Source organism: Dermacentor variabilis, chromosome 7 (genome assembly GCF_050947875.1).
Source record: "Dermacentor variabilis isolate Ectoservices chromosome 7, ASM5094787v1, whole genome shotgun sequence".
Lineage (NCBI taxonomy): Eukaryota > Metazoa > Arthropoda > Arachnida > Ixodida > Ixodidae > Dermacentor > Dermacentor variabilis.
The window spans coordinates 135,253,931-135,275,147 of NC_134574.1; the positions used below are offsets into that span (position 1 = coordinate 135,253,931).

The 21,217-nt window shown below is 42.6% G+C and overlaps 1 protein-coding gene across 3 annotated transcripts in view; it reads left to right on the forward strand.

Annotated features, from left to right (window-relative positions):
* The window catches only part of LOC142587946 (actinia tenebrosa protease inhibitors-like), a 73,119-nt gene extending 53,755 nt beyond the window's left edge, over positions 1-19,364 (forward strand). For all 3 annotated transcript variants that reach the window (XM_075699334.1, XM_075699335.1, XM_075699332.1), the window contains 5 exons: positions 4,448-4,483; positions 9,948-10,130; positions 11,979-12,161; positions 13,783-13,971; positions 19,212-19,364. In XM_075699334.1, the coding sequence (XP_075555449.1) occupies positions 4,448-4,483; positions 9,948-10,130; positions 11,979-12,161; positions 13,783-13,971; positions 19,212-19,270 (650 nt within the window). In that variant the 3' untranslated portion in view covers positions 19,271-19,364. The remainder of the gene's footprint in view (positions 1-4,447; positions 4,484-9,947; positions 10,131-11,978; positions 12,162-13,782; positions 13,972-19,211) is intronic.
* The last annotated feature ends 1,853 nt before the right edge of the window (positions 19,365-21,217 follow it).

Sequence of the window (21,217 nt, forward strand, 5' to 3'; positions counted from 1 at the left end):
ATGTAAATTTCTCCTGGACAACACGGCTACCTATTAACATGAACACTGTTAAAGTTTAAAGGCCAACTGCAACGCAACTTTTGGCCACGAAAAAATCCCAGTCTCTGACAATCTCGACAAGCAATAGCCCCTGTGCAAAATCTTGCGCTTGAAATACAGGTCAGTCCGTCTCAAACAGCTCGCAAAAAATCGTTTTTCATACCGCAATTAAAAAAAAAAGAACAGCGCCATTATCACCCGGGGGAGGGGACGTGTAGTGAAGAATGTGGAGAACCAGCGCCCATGCTTTCTGCTTTCATTGCTTGTATTCCGTGGCGGTGTATCAGTGAAAGGCTCCCGCACGTCAGCTAGCGACACAGTATACTTTGTTAGCTGCTTCGCACCGTGTGACAACGTTGCTGCAGACCAGCGATGTTCTTTGAATCTGAAGCATTCTCCGATTTCAACCGGTTTTCTCTATCCGATTGTCTATAGCCGCTGGGCCTCGATGCGTTCTGCCTCCGCTCGAAGAGGAGCGCACTGGGGTGACAAAGCTAAAGGTGCGGTACAGTCCGGCTTAACGCAGACGTGATCCACGGATGGCGCAGTTACGCTACAGCGGCACGAATTGGAAGCTCGACAGTGTAGTCTGGCTGGGGCGGGAATAGAACATGTCCTATAGGTCGCCGTAACAGCTGGAACAGGGTGCAATGCGCGTCAGCTTTGCTCCCCAGGAGCATGCTGTTCTGTTTCACTTAAGCGAGCGTGTTGCTTTTGCGACTTCGACAAACAAAGAAGGGCTCGTTCGCCCCGAATTTGTCCATTGGAGCTGCGGTAATATTTTACCCTGCGTTTAAAGCGCAGGGTGAAATTTTAGCGGCCTTAGTGTCTCTGGCAGGACATATCCGACTTCAGCGGCCGCTGCCTGGCGCGCTTGAAGCGCTGGACTCGTCGCCCGATCAGACCGATCAGACAACTACCGCCATCTGTAGTAAAGGATGGTAAGTAGCTGAGGCTTGGCTTTATAATATTATTATATTATTTATATTATAAGTTATGCCTGATAATATTGTATGGGTCGTCAACGGCAACGTATCGTGCTCGTCAGCACGTCATAGCATCTGCAGGTAACGAATGTCCTCATAAAGGTAATGTACGGCTGCCTACCGCCATGTGCGGCTACAGCACCGCCTCTCACCTTATTTTCAGACACTAGACGATCTACATCACTTTGTATATGGCCCAAATAAAGAAACAATGAAAAAAAGGAACTCAAGAATAGCAAATACCTCACAATATGCCTCGTCCCTGAAAGGAGAAACGCTGAACTAAAGTGATTTGTTTATCAAGCAGCCCAAGCAGCCATAACTAGTCTAGCTGTGCTCGCAGCCTTGCTAGCTATTGAAAAACCTGACTTCGAATATGAGAAAAGCTACAGCGCCAACAGCGCGAAACAGAAATTTCCAGGACAATAGAGAGATGAAATCTGCTGCGATAGAACTACACAGACCGCTTTGAATGTAGATGCGCAGCCATGAAGCACCTAAGCAGCCATTTGACTCTTCTCGTGTGCGTTGTCCACGCCCATGCAGGTATGTTATTTTTGGCGTTCTGTGCCCTTGTTGTGCTATAGTAGAACAAGTGTAATTTCTTTTGCTACTGCAATCCCGTTCAGACATAATTCGTGAACAATTTGAGCAAGGCGTGCAGAAACGAGCGTACCAACTGTCAGCTGTGCCATTTATCACTTGAGATAGGTCAGAGGCCTCCAAAATATTATAACAATAGACTTGTTGTTTCTAATTTCACACACAAAAAAGGTAAAAGCGAAATATTCTTCATGTCTCAGCGCACCTTCCGAACACTGGGGAAACGGATGACTTCTGTTGGTCTTTTGTATTAACCTACGGTGTTCGATATGTGACAGAGAACCAAGTTCAAAAACTTGACGGTATCCCTGGCAGAAGTGTCCAAACTTGCTTTGTCCTTCACCCTAATAGTGAAATGGTCGGTGCAAACGATCACATGTCGTCTGACGCCCTAGAAGTTAGAACACAGGGATCAACGGCCACTACTTGGTATGAACAACCGGCGAATAACGGGCTTCACAAGGCGTTTGGGAGAATGAGGAAGTAGCTTGCAATGGTCAAGTAGAACACGTTGCAGTGACACAAGCGGGTGCCCTCTGGAATTTCAGCCGCCAAAGCGTCTCCGAAATTTTAATAACTGCATCGGGAATATCCACACGACTGGGAGAAATCAGTTCATGGCCCATATCGAGGAAATCAGTCCAGGTAGTAGATGAAGTTACATAATTCCAACCACGAAATCAAATCATATCAAATCAGTTTATTTCAGCACCAGACGACACAGCAGTCGCAGCAGCAAAACGCCATCATGGTTTGACGAAGGCCGTGACACGAAGGCTTTCACAGGTGGTCGGGAACGGTGACTCAGAACACCTGACAGACATGGAAATCGTGTTCCAAGCACTAACTGCGTGCACCAATGAGAGATGGGGTTTGATCGACAACGTGCACGGGCACCCGTAGAATGTCGAGAAGGGCGCTGGAAAAGAAGAGTACTGCGAAGCATTTAAAGAGATTTAGGACTGAGAGAAAGCGCACAAGTAGGCTGCTGCACTTCAGTCAGTATCCCCTGCATGCGAAGAAAATAAGTTCTCCGTAGCACCGCGCCCACTTCTAAAACTTCTTCTTGCGACTGTACCTGAATATCAGAATATCACAAAACAACTTCGAATATAAACAATATGATTTGGCTGCGCATTAGAGAGCAAGTGATTGAAGAATACCTCCGGCAATTTAAGCCGGGTGCCTTTGTGATTTGGTATGATCGATTCATATGCGGCCTTCGTAGGTTTGGCGGAAAAGTGAGTAGAGTGCTTGTACTTCTATAAGTTGAAATTGCTGATATGCGCCTTCCATGTGGATTGAGTTGAACGTGTCTTGACAAATATTTTATTATTAAATTGTAGCGTGACCTCCAGCGTAAAAGACCCGCATTGCACAGATGGCGTTGTCATAATAAAGCACTAGCTGTGACAAGAGCCACTGCAAAAATACTGTTTGCATATAAGCTGTTAGATGAGTAAGTTTCTCCAATCAAGTTCGTCGCGAAGCCTCCAATTTGCAGTCATTGCTCTGCGAATGTTCCTACGTAAATCAATGTATTTCAAACATTTATTGCAACAGTTGAGTGTGTGGGAATTCGCAATTGTATTTTTATTTGTACATAAAACAATAAGAGATTTCAAAATAATGGAGGCTGAAGACCAGCATTCAAAAAGTGTGCGTTCCATATTGAATAAACAGAAAAAAAAGACGAAAATGGTTTAACGCAGATACAAGATACTACTCGCACAAGGGTTTTCTTCACATTGTATCAAAATTAATTGAAAGGATAGACGCGGACGAGTGACGTCAATCCCATTAGCAATAAATTTGCTTATTAAGCCAATCATCCGCCTTGGTAGCTCGGTGGCTACGGGGCTGCGCTGTCGAGCTCAAGGTGCACGGTTCAATCCAGGCAGCAAGACTGAATTCTGATAGGGTTGGAGTGGTCGAACATTAGTTTACCGAGAAATGGGACACGGTAAGGAACCAGATGGGGCAAGAGTTGTACAAGGGTCCGCCACGAACGCAAATTTCGTAAACATATAAAGGTTTTGCGAGTGCAACCATGTATTTCTCCCGTGCTGTGACAATTATAAGGACAACCAAGGCGATATTTCGCCGTTGGTGTGATGCTTTGTATAAAGCGTTGTAAGACAATATCGAATCACGCACGCCATATGCTGCGGGTGCTAGGGAAAGCCGAGAAGACGTATGGCGACTTGAAGCACACTCACTGTATGAGGTCCCGCGATCAAGCACCTCCCAAAATTAATGACATGAGAGCGCGTGAGTGGTAACATGATCAAGCGCGTGCTAGGCGCGAAGAGCTAGCAAGCAGGCATATCCTCTTCTAGCACGGCCACGGCTTCGCAGTGTTGCCGGCGCTTATGATAGCATATGGGCCCTACATGCCGTGTCTTGGGCGTAATAAGCATCCGGTGCAAAGGCTGATGGCGAGTTAGTTTTGCTGGTGACTCCTTATGCTGCATTCCCCTGGTCCTCCTGGTAGAGGTCTCGTAAATCCCAATTTTCAATACGCGTTAAAGCGAGAGGCAGTACGAAGCGTTCGCTCCTCGTTACAGGCACTCTTCATCAATCCGTCCTTCTGACAGCGAGTGTTAGTGCTCTGCCTCCAATGTTATATGTTTTCGAGACACGATGGCTCGTATTCTTTAGTAATGAACTGTTTACCGCAATACATACTGCAACTAAAATTCTCAGTCTTAGTTCGTGTAGTTGCTATTTTGCTATTGGTAGCAGAGTGGTGTCTTTCGAGTTAAATTGCGGCATTTTAAATCTAATAATAATGACGCCTTCGACATTTCACATTGCAGGACTCAACTGTTTCAAAAACTGCAAAAGGGAAAAGCGTATGTACAAGTCCCTCAAATCTGCATGAACTTTTTGTACAATCTGGAGGTATTCCTAAATACAGATTTAAACCTTCAAAATATTGAAGATGAGCTGTTTCTCAACTGAGGTATATCCGAATTGGTTGCTGGGTTGCTGAGGTAATTATTTCCCGATTTTTCGAACTTCACCGACAGTATACTTCCTAATGAGAAATTAGAGCGCAGCTCCACATGTGTTTTCATTTCGAAATGTATTCAGGCAAAGGACTTGAGAGAGACGTGTGGCACAGTCGACAATCGTCGAAAATCTGATCTGCGTCGACTTGTCGAATGTTCATACGGAATCGCTGATGGCGCGTGGCTTCCACAAAGCGCTACAATTCGCGTCGTGCGTACAATCAAATTACAGAAAAATCGCTAACAATCTCAATCGAAAGAGGCGCGATCGAGGCTAAACCAAGCAAACCAAACAAGCTTGAGCGAGAGCTGACACCGAGCTGACGATAGTACGAAAGGAGCGGCCCGGCTGTGACCAGACACGAGTACGCATTGAGTGGTCGGGTGAGTCCGCATAACACCTGTTTCCACAAGCACGTCACTGAAGGGGCTGCTCTCACTAGACTCCGCCGTTCGCGGCTCGCGTCTTTTGTCTTCCGCTTGACGTTCCTTCTTTTATCTTTCGCTGTGCTCGTTCGCTCGGTTACGCCGCCTACGCCGACACTCCCCGCATGAACGGGCGCCTGACAGTAGCGCTCTGAAAAAACGATAAGCTAACATGAAGCAGTAGAAATTTGTGGTTCCTTCACCGCAAACAAAGTTACATCCCAACATGTTACGCTACACGCGTACCTAACTTACATTACAAAAATTACGCGCTATATATTTCTCGCGGTGGACAAAAAAGATACAAAAGGAAGTCACAAGGTTAATTCGATCGTTGTATACTCGCAATGACTGTTTCTAAAATCCTGATTGCTTGAGTTGCTTACGGTTGCGCAACACCGGGAACTAACTATACTTAAATTTTCTTGCTATGAAAAGGATGTTTGAACGGTAAACCCACACTCTACCTCGTTTCCAGGAAAGCTAGAAACATCAAATGAAGCAATCACTGCATTTTGCAATTACACATGCATTTCCTTGATTTGTACGCGTATTAATTTTTTTCGGGAATGATGAATTAATGGTACTGTTTATCATTGTCTGTTCTACCTACCAGTACAACTTAAATTTTCGACGAACGTATTGTAAGTATTTGATGAAATATGCATTTTTAAACCATAATATATTTAGCGACTATTGAGTACGTAGGTATATTCGTTCCGTCTGTATTGTTCATATTTCCTGTGTTATTTGCCATTTTGCTACTTTTCGTAACCACTTCAGCAGTATGCCAATAGGTATTCACTATGTACAAATAAATAAATAAATAAAGCTGACATTCAAAGAATCTAGAATCTCTCCTGCAGGGTATATTATGTCATATGTTGCACACATCATTACTGTAACTGTGTGATATATACATGGGCTATCGAAAATATTGAATTGCGATATGATTATATTCCGGCAAGTTCTCTTCAATATTTACGTTTGGGAAAAGTAGATGCCCGCACCTATATAAACCGACGATATATATATATATATATATATATATATATATATATACGAGAAGAAAGGGGGTTAACTGAGGGGTCCAATTTTTATCAGTCATATCATAAGAAGCCAACAAACGCTGACACCAAGGACAACATATGGGAAATTACTTCTGCTTAATAAATGAAATAACGAAATAATAAATTAATCGAAATTAAACCGGATCAAAAAACAACTTGCCGCAGGTGGGAACCGAACCCACAACCTTCGTGGTTTCGGTTCCCACCCGCGGCAAGTTGTTCTTTCATCCACTTTAATTTCTATGAATTTATCATTTCGTTATTTCATTTAATAAGCACAAGTAATTTCCCCTATGTTGTCCTTGGTGTCAGTGTTTCTTGGCTTCTTATGATATGAATTGATATATATATATATATATATATATATATATATATATATATATATATAATGTGTGTGTGCATGTCTGTGAGTGTGTGTGTATCGAATAGAAGAGTGAAAGAGACAATTGAAATCAAAGTACGCTTTATTTGAAGACGAGTGTAGCGCTTTTGATAGAAGAGTGATAACTGAGAGTCGAATGAGCCGATATACGGGTACCGTGTCCATACGATTCTCAAAGAATGATCCTGTTAATTGAATAGTTCACGGTAAACAAGCTATTTCAGTGCTATATGTGGAAGTATCCCCCCCCCCTACGTCCTGGATTTTAATGCCATGATGAGCAATGTTGATGCTACAAGGATATCTTTTTAAGATTAGTGATATGCCAATATGAAAGCCGTAAAATAATCTGGATAATTTGTTTTGCAATTGAGAACAGTACATAAATTTTCTAAATTCGGATACCCGATATATTTGATTCAAAATAAGCGTTCATATCATAGGCATTATCATCACGTCAGCAATTAAGGTTGCAAGCTAAAGGCCACTTAAGCCAAAAGCAACACAAAGCTAGATCATTAGCCTACACTTCTAGGAAGCTCAACACGTTGTTATTTATGAAGTCATGGCTGTTCTAAACACCGTTTTTAAAGGAGCCGTACAAGTTTACCGCGGATAGACTAGCTCACGACGGTAGTGCCTCAGTGCAGGGTATTTGAAGACAGTAAAAACCTGTTTTGCCACACCAGTACCGGCGGTTGCAACGTTGTAATAGTAGAAGTTCAAAACTGTTCATTTAGAGAAGTTTGGTTGGTATTGACCACTGTATCTTCACAACACCATCCCCGTTGTTCAACTTTAAATGTCGCTTCTTGTTGAACTTTTCCATGGCAATAGGGCTCCCTAAAAACACCCCTCTGCATCCTTATCGTCGGCCTAGGGCTCTTTCCAGCATACAGGTAAAACAAATGTCATAACAATCAAAGCGACATGTTTTTTTTCTATTTATCCCACTTCTCTGCTGATGTCGACCATCTCGAAAAGCGTATCCCATTCAAATAAAAACGTGCCATTTCTAGTAGCGACTGCTTTTACAAGTTTTGTTATCTAGATGATAATATCCACTAGGATTGCACATGCAATTCTTGCTTTAGAAAACAATGGCCTATTAACGCCTTTTGAGGTTTCAGTTGAGGTTTGTTGATAAGGCTAGCGACAGAAGCCAAGATCTACCATCAATGAAATGACGAAGTGATGGTAAGAGATGCCACCGGAAAGCTATCTTGAACTAAAATTAGTCGGTCTGTCATCTTTATTTTCGATAGAAGTGTTTCAGCGTTAGACAACATGTGCGCAACTAAAATATTAAATGTTACGACTTATTATCACTTCACACCTGCTGATACTATTCATTTATAATGTCGTTTCAACATTTTCCATCGCATTATTAGCATGTTGAATGCAATTTTCATTTTTTCAATACTAGTGACATACGAAATACATGTCATCTTCGGTGAAATAATGCAAAATTGCACATTTTATTAAATAATTATTGACTCAATATTCTTAGAACCTCATTACGAAGTCTATTTGTGAATGCTCTATTATCACTCAAGCCTTGAAATCCCTGCAATTGAAAAAATATTTCTTTTCGAGATTGCGACATAAACATCGGAATGCCAACCTTAGTTCAGCTTTTACGAAGTGTGGCCAAAGAGTATTACGATTTTTCTTCCTTTTTCACAGATATTGAATGAGCGTGTGGCATAGAGTGGCAAGCTTTTTGTGATTGTTTTCGTGATGCTGTGGGAGCAATAGCACCTAGCGCTGCCTTCGTCAGTTTCATAGTCTTTAATTCTGTCGCCTTCTAGAGCGATGACGGCACTCTTTGCGCTCTGTCTGACGAAATGTCTCCTATGCAGCGATGGCTGCGTCTACAGCACTATGAAATAACCAAAAGAAGATCCTTATTTTTGTCCGTCGGCGATGCCTCTTTTTAGAGCGCAGCTCTTTGGCGCCCGTTGCTGCGTTTCGCGTGGCCGTCGGCCTCGCTGTTGTGCCTCGCCGTAACCAGCTCCGTACCCGGGGCCAGCGCGCAGCTGCTTTAGCTGTGCGCGCACCTTGCGCCCTCTCTCGCGTGCGGCGCGAGCCTAGCTCTACCTTTGTCTTCGGAAGCCGGATCACGTGTTCTCATCTGTCCTCTCGCACCCTTCCTCCGCGCAGCGCCGTTGCGGTGACTCCCACCGCTATCTTCCACTCCGCCCTAGCCGTCTCTTCTCCCGCTGTCGCGGCGCGTCGGAGAAGCCGCAGCGAAAAAAAAAATGCAGCGCCCGGGCAGGCCGGTACAGCGCGCTCTCAACGGCGGTAATTTCTTTCCAGGTCGCCAGGCGCCGCCAGCACGATAACGGCTCCGCGGGCTTGTGACTTTTTCTGGTCGCCGCAAACAGCGGAGTTTGCACTCCTAAATGTTTCTTGCTCCATGTCCACGGCTCTTCGCTCTCCGGTCTCCGCGGTGCGTGGCTGTACGGCTCTCAGCGCAGGGCGCGTTCTGCCAACGGGGCACTGGGATTTGTCGCCCCTGGCAGAGCTTGCGCATGGCTGTCCTTCTCCTGCCTCCACTCTTGCTCTATACATACCCTTACCTGGCGCAGTGCCGCTGAGGTGACTTGAAGGACAGCTAATGGTGTTTTGTCCCCTTATTTCTACTTCATACCCCAACCGTGTGCGGCACCATTGGAGGCCTGTGTGTTAGTGAATGAGTGCGTGACCTCTACTTAATCGCCTGTTCTCCACCCACATCCTCATTCCATCTCAGAAGAAACATTAAATGACAATTGCTAATGTCCCCCCCCTCCGCCCTCTCTGGGGCGGTGACCAACTTTAAGATGGCGCAATGGTGCGTCGACGGAACGCCGACTCGATAGCGGCGGATCGCGGTTTGGGCTGCCCAATCCGATACGCAAAACTGCCTTCGTTCGGCACTGCGTGTTCTCTATGCGGTTGCCTGTTGTTAAAATAAGGGAGCAGCTGCGCGCAAAGATCGCATCACCAAGAAGCGTAATCGCTGGCGAATTTTTTTTTTCTCTGCGGGATGATTGGATGGGCCGGAGAACCATATTTGGCTTAAGCTCCCAATACAACAACACTTTTTCTTTCGCTACGCTACGAAAGTTCTTGCATTTTCTGATTCATTGAGTAGCTCGCACCGTTGGTATCACTGCATCTTTTTCTTGATTTGTACCATACGGAATGCCTGGTGCACAACGCTAGCCCACAATGTGTGGTACCCGTGGTATGATTATTACCATGTTGTATTACCATGTATTACGGCGTGTTGATGTTCTTTCATGAAATACATATATAGAAAGTCAGCCTATGTGCATCACAACGAATAGTAAAGGACAAATTGATTGCTTTATTAATTCAGTATAAGTGCTTCTATAGATGAAACCTAACAGGAACTAAGGAAGCTGTGTAAAAATTTCAGCTGTCCCCCAACCAACACCAAGCATCTGTCTCAAACCACCGGTCCTCGGATACTGCAAACCATTAGGGAGGGCCTGGTACTTTGACCATCATAAAAAGGAGTGTGTGAAAGTTGATCCTGCCCTCTGCGGTACTGGCAGCAACCTATTCGGGACGCTAGAGCAATGCAAAAAAGTCTGTGAACGTAAGTAGAAATTTGCCGATATTTAAATATGAAACGTTTTACGAAGTTTCTGAATTGAGTTTATGGTACCTGTGGTATTTAGTTTCGTTATGCATTTGAGTTCATTATTCCCCCGGGGGCGCTTCTGATCTTCAATATATATATATATATATATATATATATATATATATATATATATATATATATATATATATATATATATACACTAAGTACAGTGTGCATGCCTTGGGGTTTTTCGTACTAGTACTTACAACTATGGATTAAAATTAAGGGAGGGAGTAGGTTGCATTTAGTTTCGTTATTCATTTGAGTTCTTGATTCCCCAGGGGGCGCTTTTCTACTGCAATATATATATATATATATATATATATATATATATATATATATATATATATATAGAGAGAGAGAGAGAGAGAGAGAGAGAGAGAGCGAGGGAGAGGGAGAGAGTTGTATACGTTGATGAAACGGCTTTTTACATCGGGACGGCTGGAGCCTGACTTCCACCTTTGGTCACAACCTCACTACCATAGCACCACGACTCTAGCATGCCTTTTTATTGCGAAGCCTACCATATTTCCGTGGCCATGCATAGAAAACGGCAGTGCCCCTGAGTGCAGCAGGCACGCCAGTTCTTTTATAACAAGAGCAAATGCAGTTTTTTTCTATATGTTATTTCGCTTCGTCTTTATGTTAAGAGAAACATACAGCTACTGTTGTCGATTCCTTGTCGTTTGCAAAACGAAAGTTTATCGCATCCTAACGACAGTAAATAGGGCGTAGCTTACCGTCGTTGTTGGAGGCCTCCTTATTACTATCACCAGCGTAGAGAGTTCTCCAAGAAAATCTTCTGTACCTTGTTTCTTGTTAATTTATTTAGCTCGTATTTTACTCCATTATTTCGGCAAGAAGTCTCATTGCCCACGAGCGCCTCAAAGAATTAGGTACGGCACGTTTCATGCGACCCGTTAAGTATGAATGTCAACGGCTTCTGGTTGAAAAAAAGACACTCACCACATCACCTAAAGTGACAGTTGTGGTCACGTAGTATTAGACAGCTTCAAAGACCTACAACCAACCCGCTTACAATGACCGGGAAGACGTGTGGGGCCGAATTTGCACGCGCAATCGTTTGTTCCTGCTTTAAGTGCTTGACGAGACGCTTGGCCCTCCTAACCTGTCGAATGCTGAAAGTATGTATACTTTATGTGTACGAAGGCCGTAATGGTGAATGTTATGTCGTATAATTGAAGAGACACCTACAAAAGGTTTCAAGGACGTGGTGAGTCTTTTTTTTTCTTTTTCACGTCTGAATCCGCGCTGCACTCGAAGCATAATAATAATAGGCTAATAGGCCACTAATATAGGCTTTGTGCTCAATCAGCCGCTCGAGGACTATATACTACAGCAACTAAATTGAACCAAAGTTTGCCACAAGTATTAGTTTCGAATACTTCCACGCGAACGGAGCCTGGCAAAAATTCAAAGCTGGGATAAAGCTGCTGAACGTGGCATATCTTCAGGGACCTCTTCTGACTTTAAAGCGGCGCACTTGTGGTTTTCCGTAAGCGCCTATGTGCAGTCAAAAATTCACAGAACTGTCAACTTATTGATAGTCAACAGAACTTTCAATCTGTAGGTAATTGAAGTAGTTGAAGTCATTCCCTTTTGCGAAAAATATTTTCAAATTATAATTAAAATTCATAATTTCTGCCTTGTAAAGGTATATACATATAATGAACTAGTTTCATCACAGACAGTTCCAACCTCCTTGTTGCGGCATTTCTTACCGGTTGTGGAACATTTTATTGATATTTATGTAGTTAATGCTGCACCTTCATACTCTTTCAGATCCTGTTGGACAAGCGCAGATTATCTGCTTGACACCACCGGTACTTGCCAGCTCTCGACCGTTGCTACAGTCTTGGTATTTCGAAGTTGATTGCGCCTGCTGTAAGAGATTAAACTACACCTTAGGCGCCGCAAGCGGCAACAAATTTTCGACTGAGATCAAGTGCCAGGAGCTTTGTAAACGTGAGTACTACATATATTGTTGTGGCACATGAAGCACCTAAACCTCTCTCTTAGAGTAATTTTGGCAATTGTACTTGTATTTATAATCACTGAGCTTACAAAAATACGCGTTCATAACAATGCCAAATTTGTTTTATTGATAAGGACAGAAGTTAGGGCTGAAAAAATAAAAGCACCGACCCGAATACGCGACAACCAACAACATAACATATAAAAAAAGCGAATGCGCCTGCACACTCGAATGTAATCTGAAACATTTTTTTCGAGTCTTGTTCAACCTGAAAGATATTGGCAATTTTCTATAGTAAATATTTAGATGTCAAAAACTTTAGCTTTCGATGTTAGCAACTTTGCCTTACCTGGAAACGAGCGAGAGCGTAGAAGCCGCTGCAGTTTGAAACGCCTTCCCAACTGACGCCGATTGGTCGAAGAGAAAAAGGTTCAGCTTTATAAAAAGGAAACCGTTTCAACCAGCTACTGAAGCTGACTTCTACTCAAAATTAGCTAAATATTATGGATGCTGCAAAATCTAGTGGAGTTTTGTGTGAAGAGCTTCGCATATAAGTGGTAACATCTTTCAATTGGTGCGCACTGAATGCGACTGTTCTCACAGCTTGAGGAAAGCTCTCACCAAGGCCCGTCCTGCCGATAAACACATCACTGAAAGCGAGGAAGTCACGTGAGCGTTTGGATTAGTACAAGAAAGCCAAACACAGCACCGCATGGCGTGAGTAGGTCACGTGGGCGATAACGACAATCCCAAAAGGACGGCACATTTCTTAGGACATGCTCGTGAAATGACGCAGTAATATAGGAGACCCCATGAGGCGCCCTACGGATCTTGCACAGTTGTGGTCATGAATATGGCTTAACGTAGGACAAAGATCACCAGACCGTAAGAGGGAAAGCATGCAGTGAACAGATTCATGATAAAATCATCTGTCATACCAAATTGCAAGCTAGCATTGCAGCGGCAACAGGCTCCCCCCAAAGCGCAACCTTGTACACATTGACTGGCAAAGCTTGTCCTTGCCTCTCTTTGCTTACTTTTCTTTGCGTCTATGATACCGCCCTTTCTTTTCATTGTGCTTCTATTCTCGTGTAGCTCTCCATCCTTCTGCACCAACATTCCTAAATTATCTGCCAGAAGTACACCTGTCTACAAGGAGTCAACCTGGCCTTTTTTATTGAATTGGCTTAGCTTCGGAGTGCGCATAAACATGCACGCTCTGAGCAGTACGTGTTGGCATGAACACACTATGTGAAGTTGTATCGGATGTTTGAAAACACAATTATTACTTTTGTACCAGACCTCGGGCTCTCAATCCTCGTTTAAGAAATTCGTCGATTCATTTATTCTGGTGATCAATCGTTCAGTTACGAAAAAAAAATGTCCTGGTGCAGTAGGTCCCTCTTGACAGAATACCGTTGGTTGGCTAACGTTAGCTGAGGTATCCTCTAGAGTGGTATAGGGTTATAATATGTTAGTCTATCGAGCGGGGGAGGGGGTGAGGAGTCTATCTCTATTGAGCCCTCTTTCAGCGCAATGAGCCATCCCTAGCACATTTTTTCATTTCATAAGAAATGTCTATCATTTGTTTTATGAGTGTTTTATTTTCAGCGAACCATAAGCCGAAAGCGGTATGCAGCCTTGTGGCAGAATCTCAGTGGTGCTTGCTTACAACAAAAATTTTCAAGCACTGGTACTTCGATTCAACTAAAAACACCTGTCATCGTTTCTCGAAAGGTCGTTGCGCCAAGAATAGCAATGGATTTACATCGTTAAATAAGTGCATGACACGATGCAGTTGTAAGTACTTTCTCTTTGCTTGCCGTTTGTAAATTATCAAACTGGAGCCCGAAACATTTATTCCTGTGCAGACTCGCAATTGTAGGACGCACTTTTTGAAATCCTACAATACATATACGGCCCAATGACGTCGCCCCACTGTTGGTGTTATATTCCCTGTAAGGTTTTTGCCAAAATGAGCTTTGCAAATCGACGAAATTCGCACAGAAAAATAAGCAACAAGCAATCAGGTCCTAAATTATCATGTAGGAACATTGATGAAACACCTAATTTGAGCTATAAGGTACTTCCCAGAGGTACGTTAATCTGGAGAATGATATATCAAAGGCAGCAAAGCTGTACAAGCAAGCTATTACTACCCTTTGTTATTACTAGGGGTTTGTAGCAGCGACCACGCATAAATGCTGCAGCAAGCGCTGTTGCCTTTAACAGTGGTTGTGGCTGGCTGTCCTTACCCTGGTACTCTCGAATCATATTCGACTCAACGCTCTTCCTCCCCTCCACCAAATCGAGCACTGCACCGTCCCTCCACAGAAGAACACACTAGCTTCTCAATTATTCTTGTGCAGTGTTTATTCAGAAAAGTGACCAATCTTGCAGAGGGGTCACACTGCCATAGATTTTCTTGAGTTGGCTTTTGGAAAAAGATGAGCACAAACGGGAACGAGAGGGAAATAAACTGGTGTTGAGAAGTTTCAGCTGGTAGAATACCGAAGCGAAAATTCCTAAGTAGTGAGCTGCACAGGTTTTGATGAGGCTTCCGTTAGGCTGAATACTTAACTAGGATCAAAAAGTAAGCAAGCTATGTTGAAAGCACTCCAAAAAGGCTTACAATATAGGTGAATACCAGGCACTAGGCGACAAAGTAGAATGAATTTATTCATAAAGGTAAAGAAGGAAAACATAGAATTCATTCCTTTAGATCGTTGACCCTTAGATTGCTAATATGCAGGTTTGTTGTGCAGACAAATAAATTAAAAGTGTCCGCATGCACAGAAAATAATGGTATGTTGAAGGACTCGAGAATGCCTGCAGAATCGCTAAGCGCCTGGATAACTACGCGTAGAAATATTCAAGGAAGATCTGACACGGCTATGTGTGGCTTATTTAGGCATTACAGCAGCATGTGACAAAGTGGATCGCAACACTTTGTGGAATACACTGGAAGATGATGGCCCAACCAGTGAATGTATACAGCTTTTGAGGGAGAAGAAATGATAAAATATCGTTTGCGTTGAAGAAGAGTGAGGAGGAATTTGATGTCACCAAAGGTTACCCTTTATCGCTGCGTCTGTTAATGACGTACATGTTAAGAATGAAAGGGGCGCTGGAAGGAACCAATATCGGGCTTAATCACTCATACAAACAGGCATGGTGAATAGCTGAACAGCCGCGTGCCCAGTTATGTTTTATGTTTACGACATTATGCTTCTTGCTAACAGGTAAAGTGACATAGAACGTGTGGCTAATATCTGCAGACATGAGGGTGAGAATTTAGCATAGAAATGTAACGTTTAAACCAAGGTTTTATGCAACGCTGCTCTTTTCCTGAGGTATTCAATGAAAGCAGAAAAAAAAGAACAGTGCCCAGACAGCGCCAGGAAGTACCTCGAATGAAGGACTACAAAAGACTCGCTCTATGAGTAAATGAGGGCAATATAAAGATGAAAACAACGGAAATAACAGCTAGAGGAAAGTAGAACAGAAATGCGGACACGAGGTCCTCCCGATGATGTGGAAACGTGTAACTGATCCAGGGCCTGCATTTGGAATTGCGGTTGTTTACTTGAAGTCAGTCAAACAACCAGGACTTCATTGCAACCAAAAGTCATTGAGACGCCTCGCACTGGGTGCTCACGGAAGGACTACAAATGAAGCTTTGCAGGATGATATTGGCTGGACAGCGCTTGACGTTGGGGAAGCTCAGAGTAAAACCGATTTCGAATAACGACTGGGCCATACGAAAGAAAGTAAATGGGATACGAAAGTCCTTGAAAAATAAATTGACTCACGGTATAGGAAAAGAACTAGGAAGCTTACCAGCATGTACGCGACCGGTACAATAAGCAGCATGGCCACAAAGCACGTCAAATGAAATGTCAGAGAGGCTGAGACAATCTCCTGGGTGGCGGAAATCGCACAAAAAAACTGACTATGAGTAACTACCTAAGATGCGAACGAAATTACGAAGGAAACAATTAAGAATACTCAAAATGAAGAACTTGACTTTTCGAAGCGAGATCAAAATGCCGTAGAACGCAGTAGTTATAAAGTGAGGTGGATGAAGGAATAAGTATATGCTTCCTGCGGCAATGTTATGTATTCGATGGAAAATATTTTATTAGTTTGTGAAAATATCGACGCAGTTGTCGATTTCGGCGCCTCTGGACTTCTTGAAGCGTTTGGGTTCCACAAGGCCATAGGACACACTTCCACACAAGAGATTAGTAAATGTTGATCGGAGGTTTGCTGGCAGAAAAGTAGCTAGGCCACATACCATGGAAGCGTACAAAAACAAAGTTTCCAATAGTGATCCAGAAAGTTTGATGCTGGGAATTATTTGTGTATATATAATAAAAATAAAGACGGGTAGGACATTAGATAAAGTAAGACAAGACCTCGGTAGCGCAACACAGATCTGTTTCAAAAGGCACGACATAGCATCCATCAATCTGTCCATCCTGAGTCCAGGTGTTGTGTTCAATGCGGGAACTTTCTGGAATACGGGGGTTAGTACGGCTTCCTCGCAGACAGCGTCACAGCACCACTGCTTCTGATTGCACAAACACCTTTGGAAAAAAATTCTAGTTGATATCTAACGTAAAACGTGTATAACTTATCCGGAGATAAATAAAATTACAGATGATGGGTTACAAGAAAACGCGCATCAAGCCTGTTGTCTATTGGAGTAAAGTGTACACAAGGTCAATTTTTTTGTAAACATTTATAATAACGTCAAACAAGCAAATATGGTGTTCCGACAAACGTGTGGTTTCATTGATGTTTGATATTCGCTCCACCGTGTCACTCCGGCCTTCCTCTCCGCCCGAAAAGCATCGCGAAGCTGCCCTGAACAGCTTGGCTTAAAACAGAAAGTGCTGAAAAGTAAAACCACTTGAACGGAAGCCGCAGTGCAACTCTGGCTCCAGGAGAGCCGACAGCACAGCGCGACGGTGCGTCCACGAAGCGTTGTCATTTATTCATCTGAATACACTAGGTGTCGCTACAGGTCTTTTGCAACTCCGTGGGCGGGCCCAGCGTGTACCGTGAATACAATGACAGCACAAGTGACAAATGTCAAGTGTCACGAGGAACAGTGCGCTGCACGTGCTTTTAGTCATGAATCGGGGATATCAAAAAAGTGCGTCGTAATGCTTGCGCATTTATGTCACATTTACAGCTAAATGGCCATTGATTTTTTTATTAGCTATCGCAATACATACTTGGCGAGGCTTTAGGCACGTGAAGTACTCCTGTTACACTGCGCACAAATACAATCTTCAGAGAGGGCACGCTGGTATTCGAATATTATGGCTCTTGCATCATAAACGTCGCTATCTAAACGTCTCTATAAGTCATAATGGAATAAAATCAAATATATTTAGTTAAGTCTTTCAAAAATGCGTTATAATTAGCGATATAGTACCAAAATGGGCAGCAATGCTCTTCGACTCCATTATGCAGTGCGCTCAAATACGTCTCCTACAGTCACCAAGGTAGCTTGGTAGAATTACAGAGGCATAGCAACAATATTGTGTGCAACACTACTGGTCCATCAGTTCAGCCGCTTATTCTAAAATGCGGTTTGACGCTTGAAATTTCATTAACTCACATTTTTACTTGGACGAGCACTGTACTGCGTAGTTACAAGGAGAAAAAAAGAGCTTCCTGGAAAGAATGTGCTTTTTTTTATGAAATGTGCTTTCAAGCGACTCACAATTTTTCTCATATACTGAGGTAGAAAAAAACGTAGCCAAGAAAAGTATTTCTGTTTTTCGATATATGTTAAAAACCCTGCAACCAGTTTTATAAAAAATTCACAGAGCAGCTCTATAACTTAGAGAGATGCAAAGTACTTATTTGATACAATAGACTCATTTTGTACAATATTCTGTTTAAACTACCTTAGTTTCTCAGAAAACGCAACTTCATAAGCTAGTTTATGACTTAGCTTATGGAATTGGTGCCATCTATGTTACGAATGTAGCCGCTGTTAATATGAACACTTCAAAGACGTAGATGACGGGTTGCTCTTCGTAAATGTAAGTTAAGTGTTAGCACCGTCACGGTATGTTCTTAGAATAAGCACAACAAGCCGTAATAAAGGCGTTTTTCGCTGGTTATACGGTATGCGTCATCTAATTTCTGAGTACACTGACCTGCAACTTCGTTTAATATCCCAAATAAAATGGCACGAATAGACAGTGTTGAACCGACGAGGCTCGGCGTCATGCTCACTGACAAACACGTCTTTCTCACTGAAACATCCCGACACCCGAACGTGCGATGCATGTGGCAGTGGGGAGGCTTTCAGCAGCCTTTTCATTGCCTGGCTTTAGCACGCAGATGGAAATGTGGTGTTCTGCGCTCGACAGACAGGACAATCGGCCACTTTTCTAGCAGAAATCCTGATAGGGCAATGTTCCCAAAGCAACTCCACCAGGAAGGCTAAATTGAAGCTGATCTAGTGTCTGGGCTCTACGGATGCGCACATGGAATTTTTGGAGGCTCCTTGCTCATTGGAGGTTCAATGGTATGCACACACTTGTTTAGCTAAAGAAGCAAAATACTGAAAGGTTGGCAGCAACAAATGAAGGCGTGGCAGGTCACGTGTAAAAAAACTTAAGCGTAACAAATGTTCGTATGAGAAGATTTGATTTGAAAAGCAGATCTGGTGGTGAGCACCAAGCGCCAGGAGCAGTATGTTCGAGGTATATATGCAAATTATCAAGAATAATACATGTGGAAGAATAAAAATAGTTTTGTTAGTTACTAATTTCACTGACCTGTGGGTTGGCTGCGTCAATTCATTCGTTGCTTTGCCAAAGAAACATGCATCCAAATATGGGAGTTGATGGTGACTAACATATGCTTAACGAGACACAAAACAATATCAACCGTGATATACACACGTGAAAACTCCTCTAGGTAATTCTTCCATTTTCGACAACTTCAATCGCGTACGTTAACATAGAACGAATTTCTCTTCGTCCTAATAACGTTTTGATTCTATCTTCCAGGCTTCAAGCCAGCAACGACTTTGAATGAGACTCAACCAGAGCCCAAAAAACGAGAATAGGCGTATTTGCTCCACTTCGTAAATGCTTCGCAAATATATGTTGGAAAACGCATCATCAATGACACTCGTTTAAGAATATAAAAGCCATCACCTACTTGAAATGAATTACCTACGTATAAATCATTTCGCGGACCATGATGGACTCGATCAAGCATAACAAACTTGGACTTTAGTAGTATCTGTGGAACCTGTTGTCCCATGCTAAACCAATAATCCCAACCTGTGCTCTTTTATTTCTATATTTCTGCTGCTATAATAGCCCACTTTGCGGAATAGACTTGTGGCAGTGTCAATATACCTAATTGGTATGTAAATGTTATCTAAGTCGTTATCTATATATTACGGCGATCTAGTAAATATCTATGTAGGATATCGTAGTTACTCTTCCTTTTTTATTTATTTTAATTTTCAGGTGTCATCATTTCCTAACTATAATGGCTACAGTTCGGCAGGCGATCATCATAATGCATCAAATTTTCTCCGAAATAGATTTAGCGGTAGGTGGCCGGACGGGAGGCATCTACATCAGCAAAGTGCTCAAAACGAAATGTCGTGCGGAACACTTCATAACAATACCAAAATTAAACCATCTAAATTACATGGTCATTGCCCCTTTTGTAAACTGTAAACTGCTCGTTTAGTTTACTAAACATACGCTGCCCACTTATACAAAGGCTACACTTTAAAATACCTCCACAGAACATGTAGTTCACATGTAGGTTGAGCATTGAAGAACATAAGCAGCAAAAGGGGCTTTTGCAATAGCGCTTTCATAGGAAGCATTTAGGTGAAAACAAAAAAAAAAGAGATCAGGACCACCGGCTTCTCTAGAGAATATAAAAGATGTATGTCACTGAAAATCCTAATACTCATCGAGTAAACTAGCATTTATTTTTGGCATACTTTAAAAATTTTGCGATAAAAATGAACTAGCTAGTTTATACAAAGGGGATCGTTATATTTATCTTCTACCAAAAATGCCGAGTTATGCTCTAATAAAAAATAATCAAACTTCAACAAACAATACCATATACACTTGCCCAACATAGGGATATCTAATAGTATTTAAAACAATATGTACGCTATTATATCCCTGCAGGCACACGTTGCATTGTCAGAGCCTAGTACGGCGAAGTAGCTGTGCCATTGTTGCAAGTATTTCAAGATAATCAGGTAAGCAGAATCTGTGTCCAGCATTCTCAGATATCTAAAATTTATCGAATTTGTGATTTAATAAAGGTTGCCTCGAATCTATCCTTCCGCTCCTAGGATATGGGGCAGCACCCATTTGTGTGTGTAAAATTGAGGGCAAAATTTGTTTCACAATTACGAAAGGTACCTGAATGTCCGTGAAAAAAATAACAAATGTTCCAACTTCTGAAGCATGGGGACAGATCCAAGTTTTCCTTCAAGTGGGGCACATGCGTATAGATACAAGTACCTTAGGGATGTCAGTCACAATTGAGACAACTGCTGCTGGTAAGTTCTTTGAAGAAAAACAACTTTCTGGATTGCTTCATTTATAACCACGCATGTCATGGCTAATAAAACTGCAAGGCCGTCAACCTAAAGAATGTTTATAGAACAATAGCCTTCTATGCAGCGAGTCGAAGGATGTATCGTTTGCTATCACAGAAACAGCACATGTGTGACCCAACCTAAGCTGGTCTCTCGAGAAATATGTTTCTGTGCCGAACAATCGCTCTTATTGCACTTGTTGCCTCCGTGTTCGGTAGGTCACTTGTTTTTTCTTCTCAAACACTATAACACGTACCAAGCTGCAAGACACCGTTAACGAAATAGTCAAAGAGTGATCATTGTTTATTTCATTTCAGGAATTATGTCCGTTAAAGGGCCCCTAAGCAGGCCACATAGAAAATTTCGGTTATACGCTGGAAGTTGTTACACGTTCTCTAGGGAGCGTTCTGGTGCAAGAGTTTTGTGACT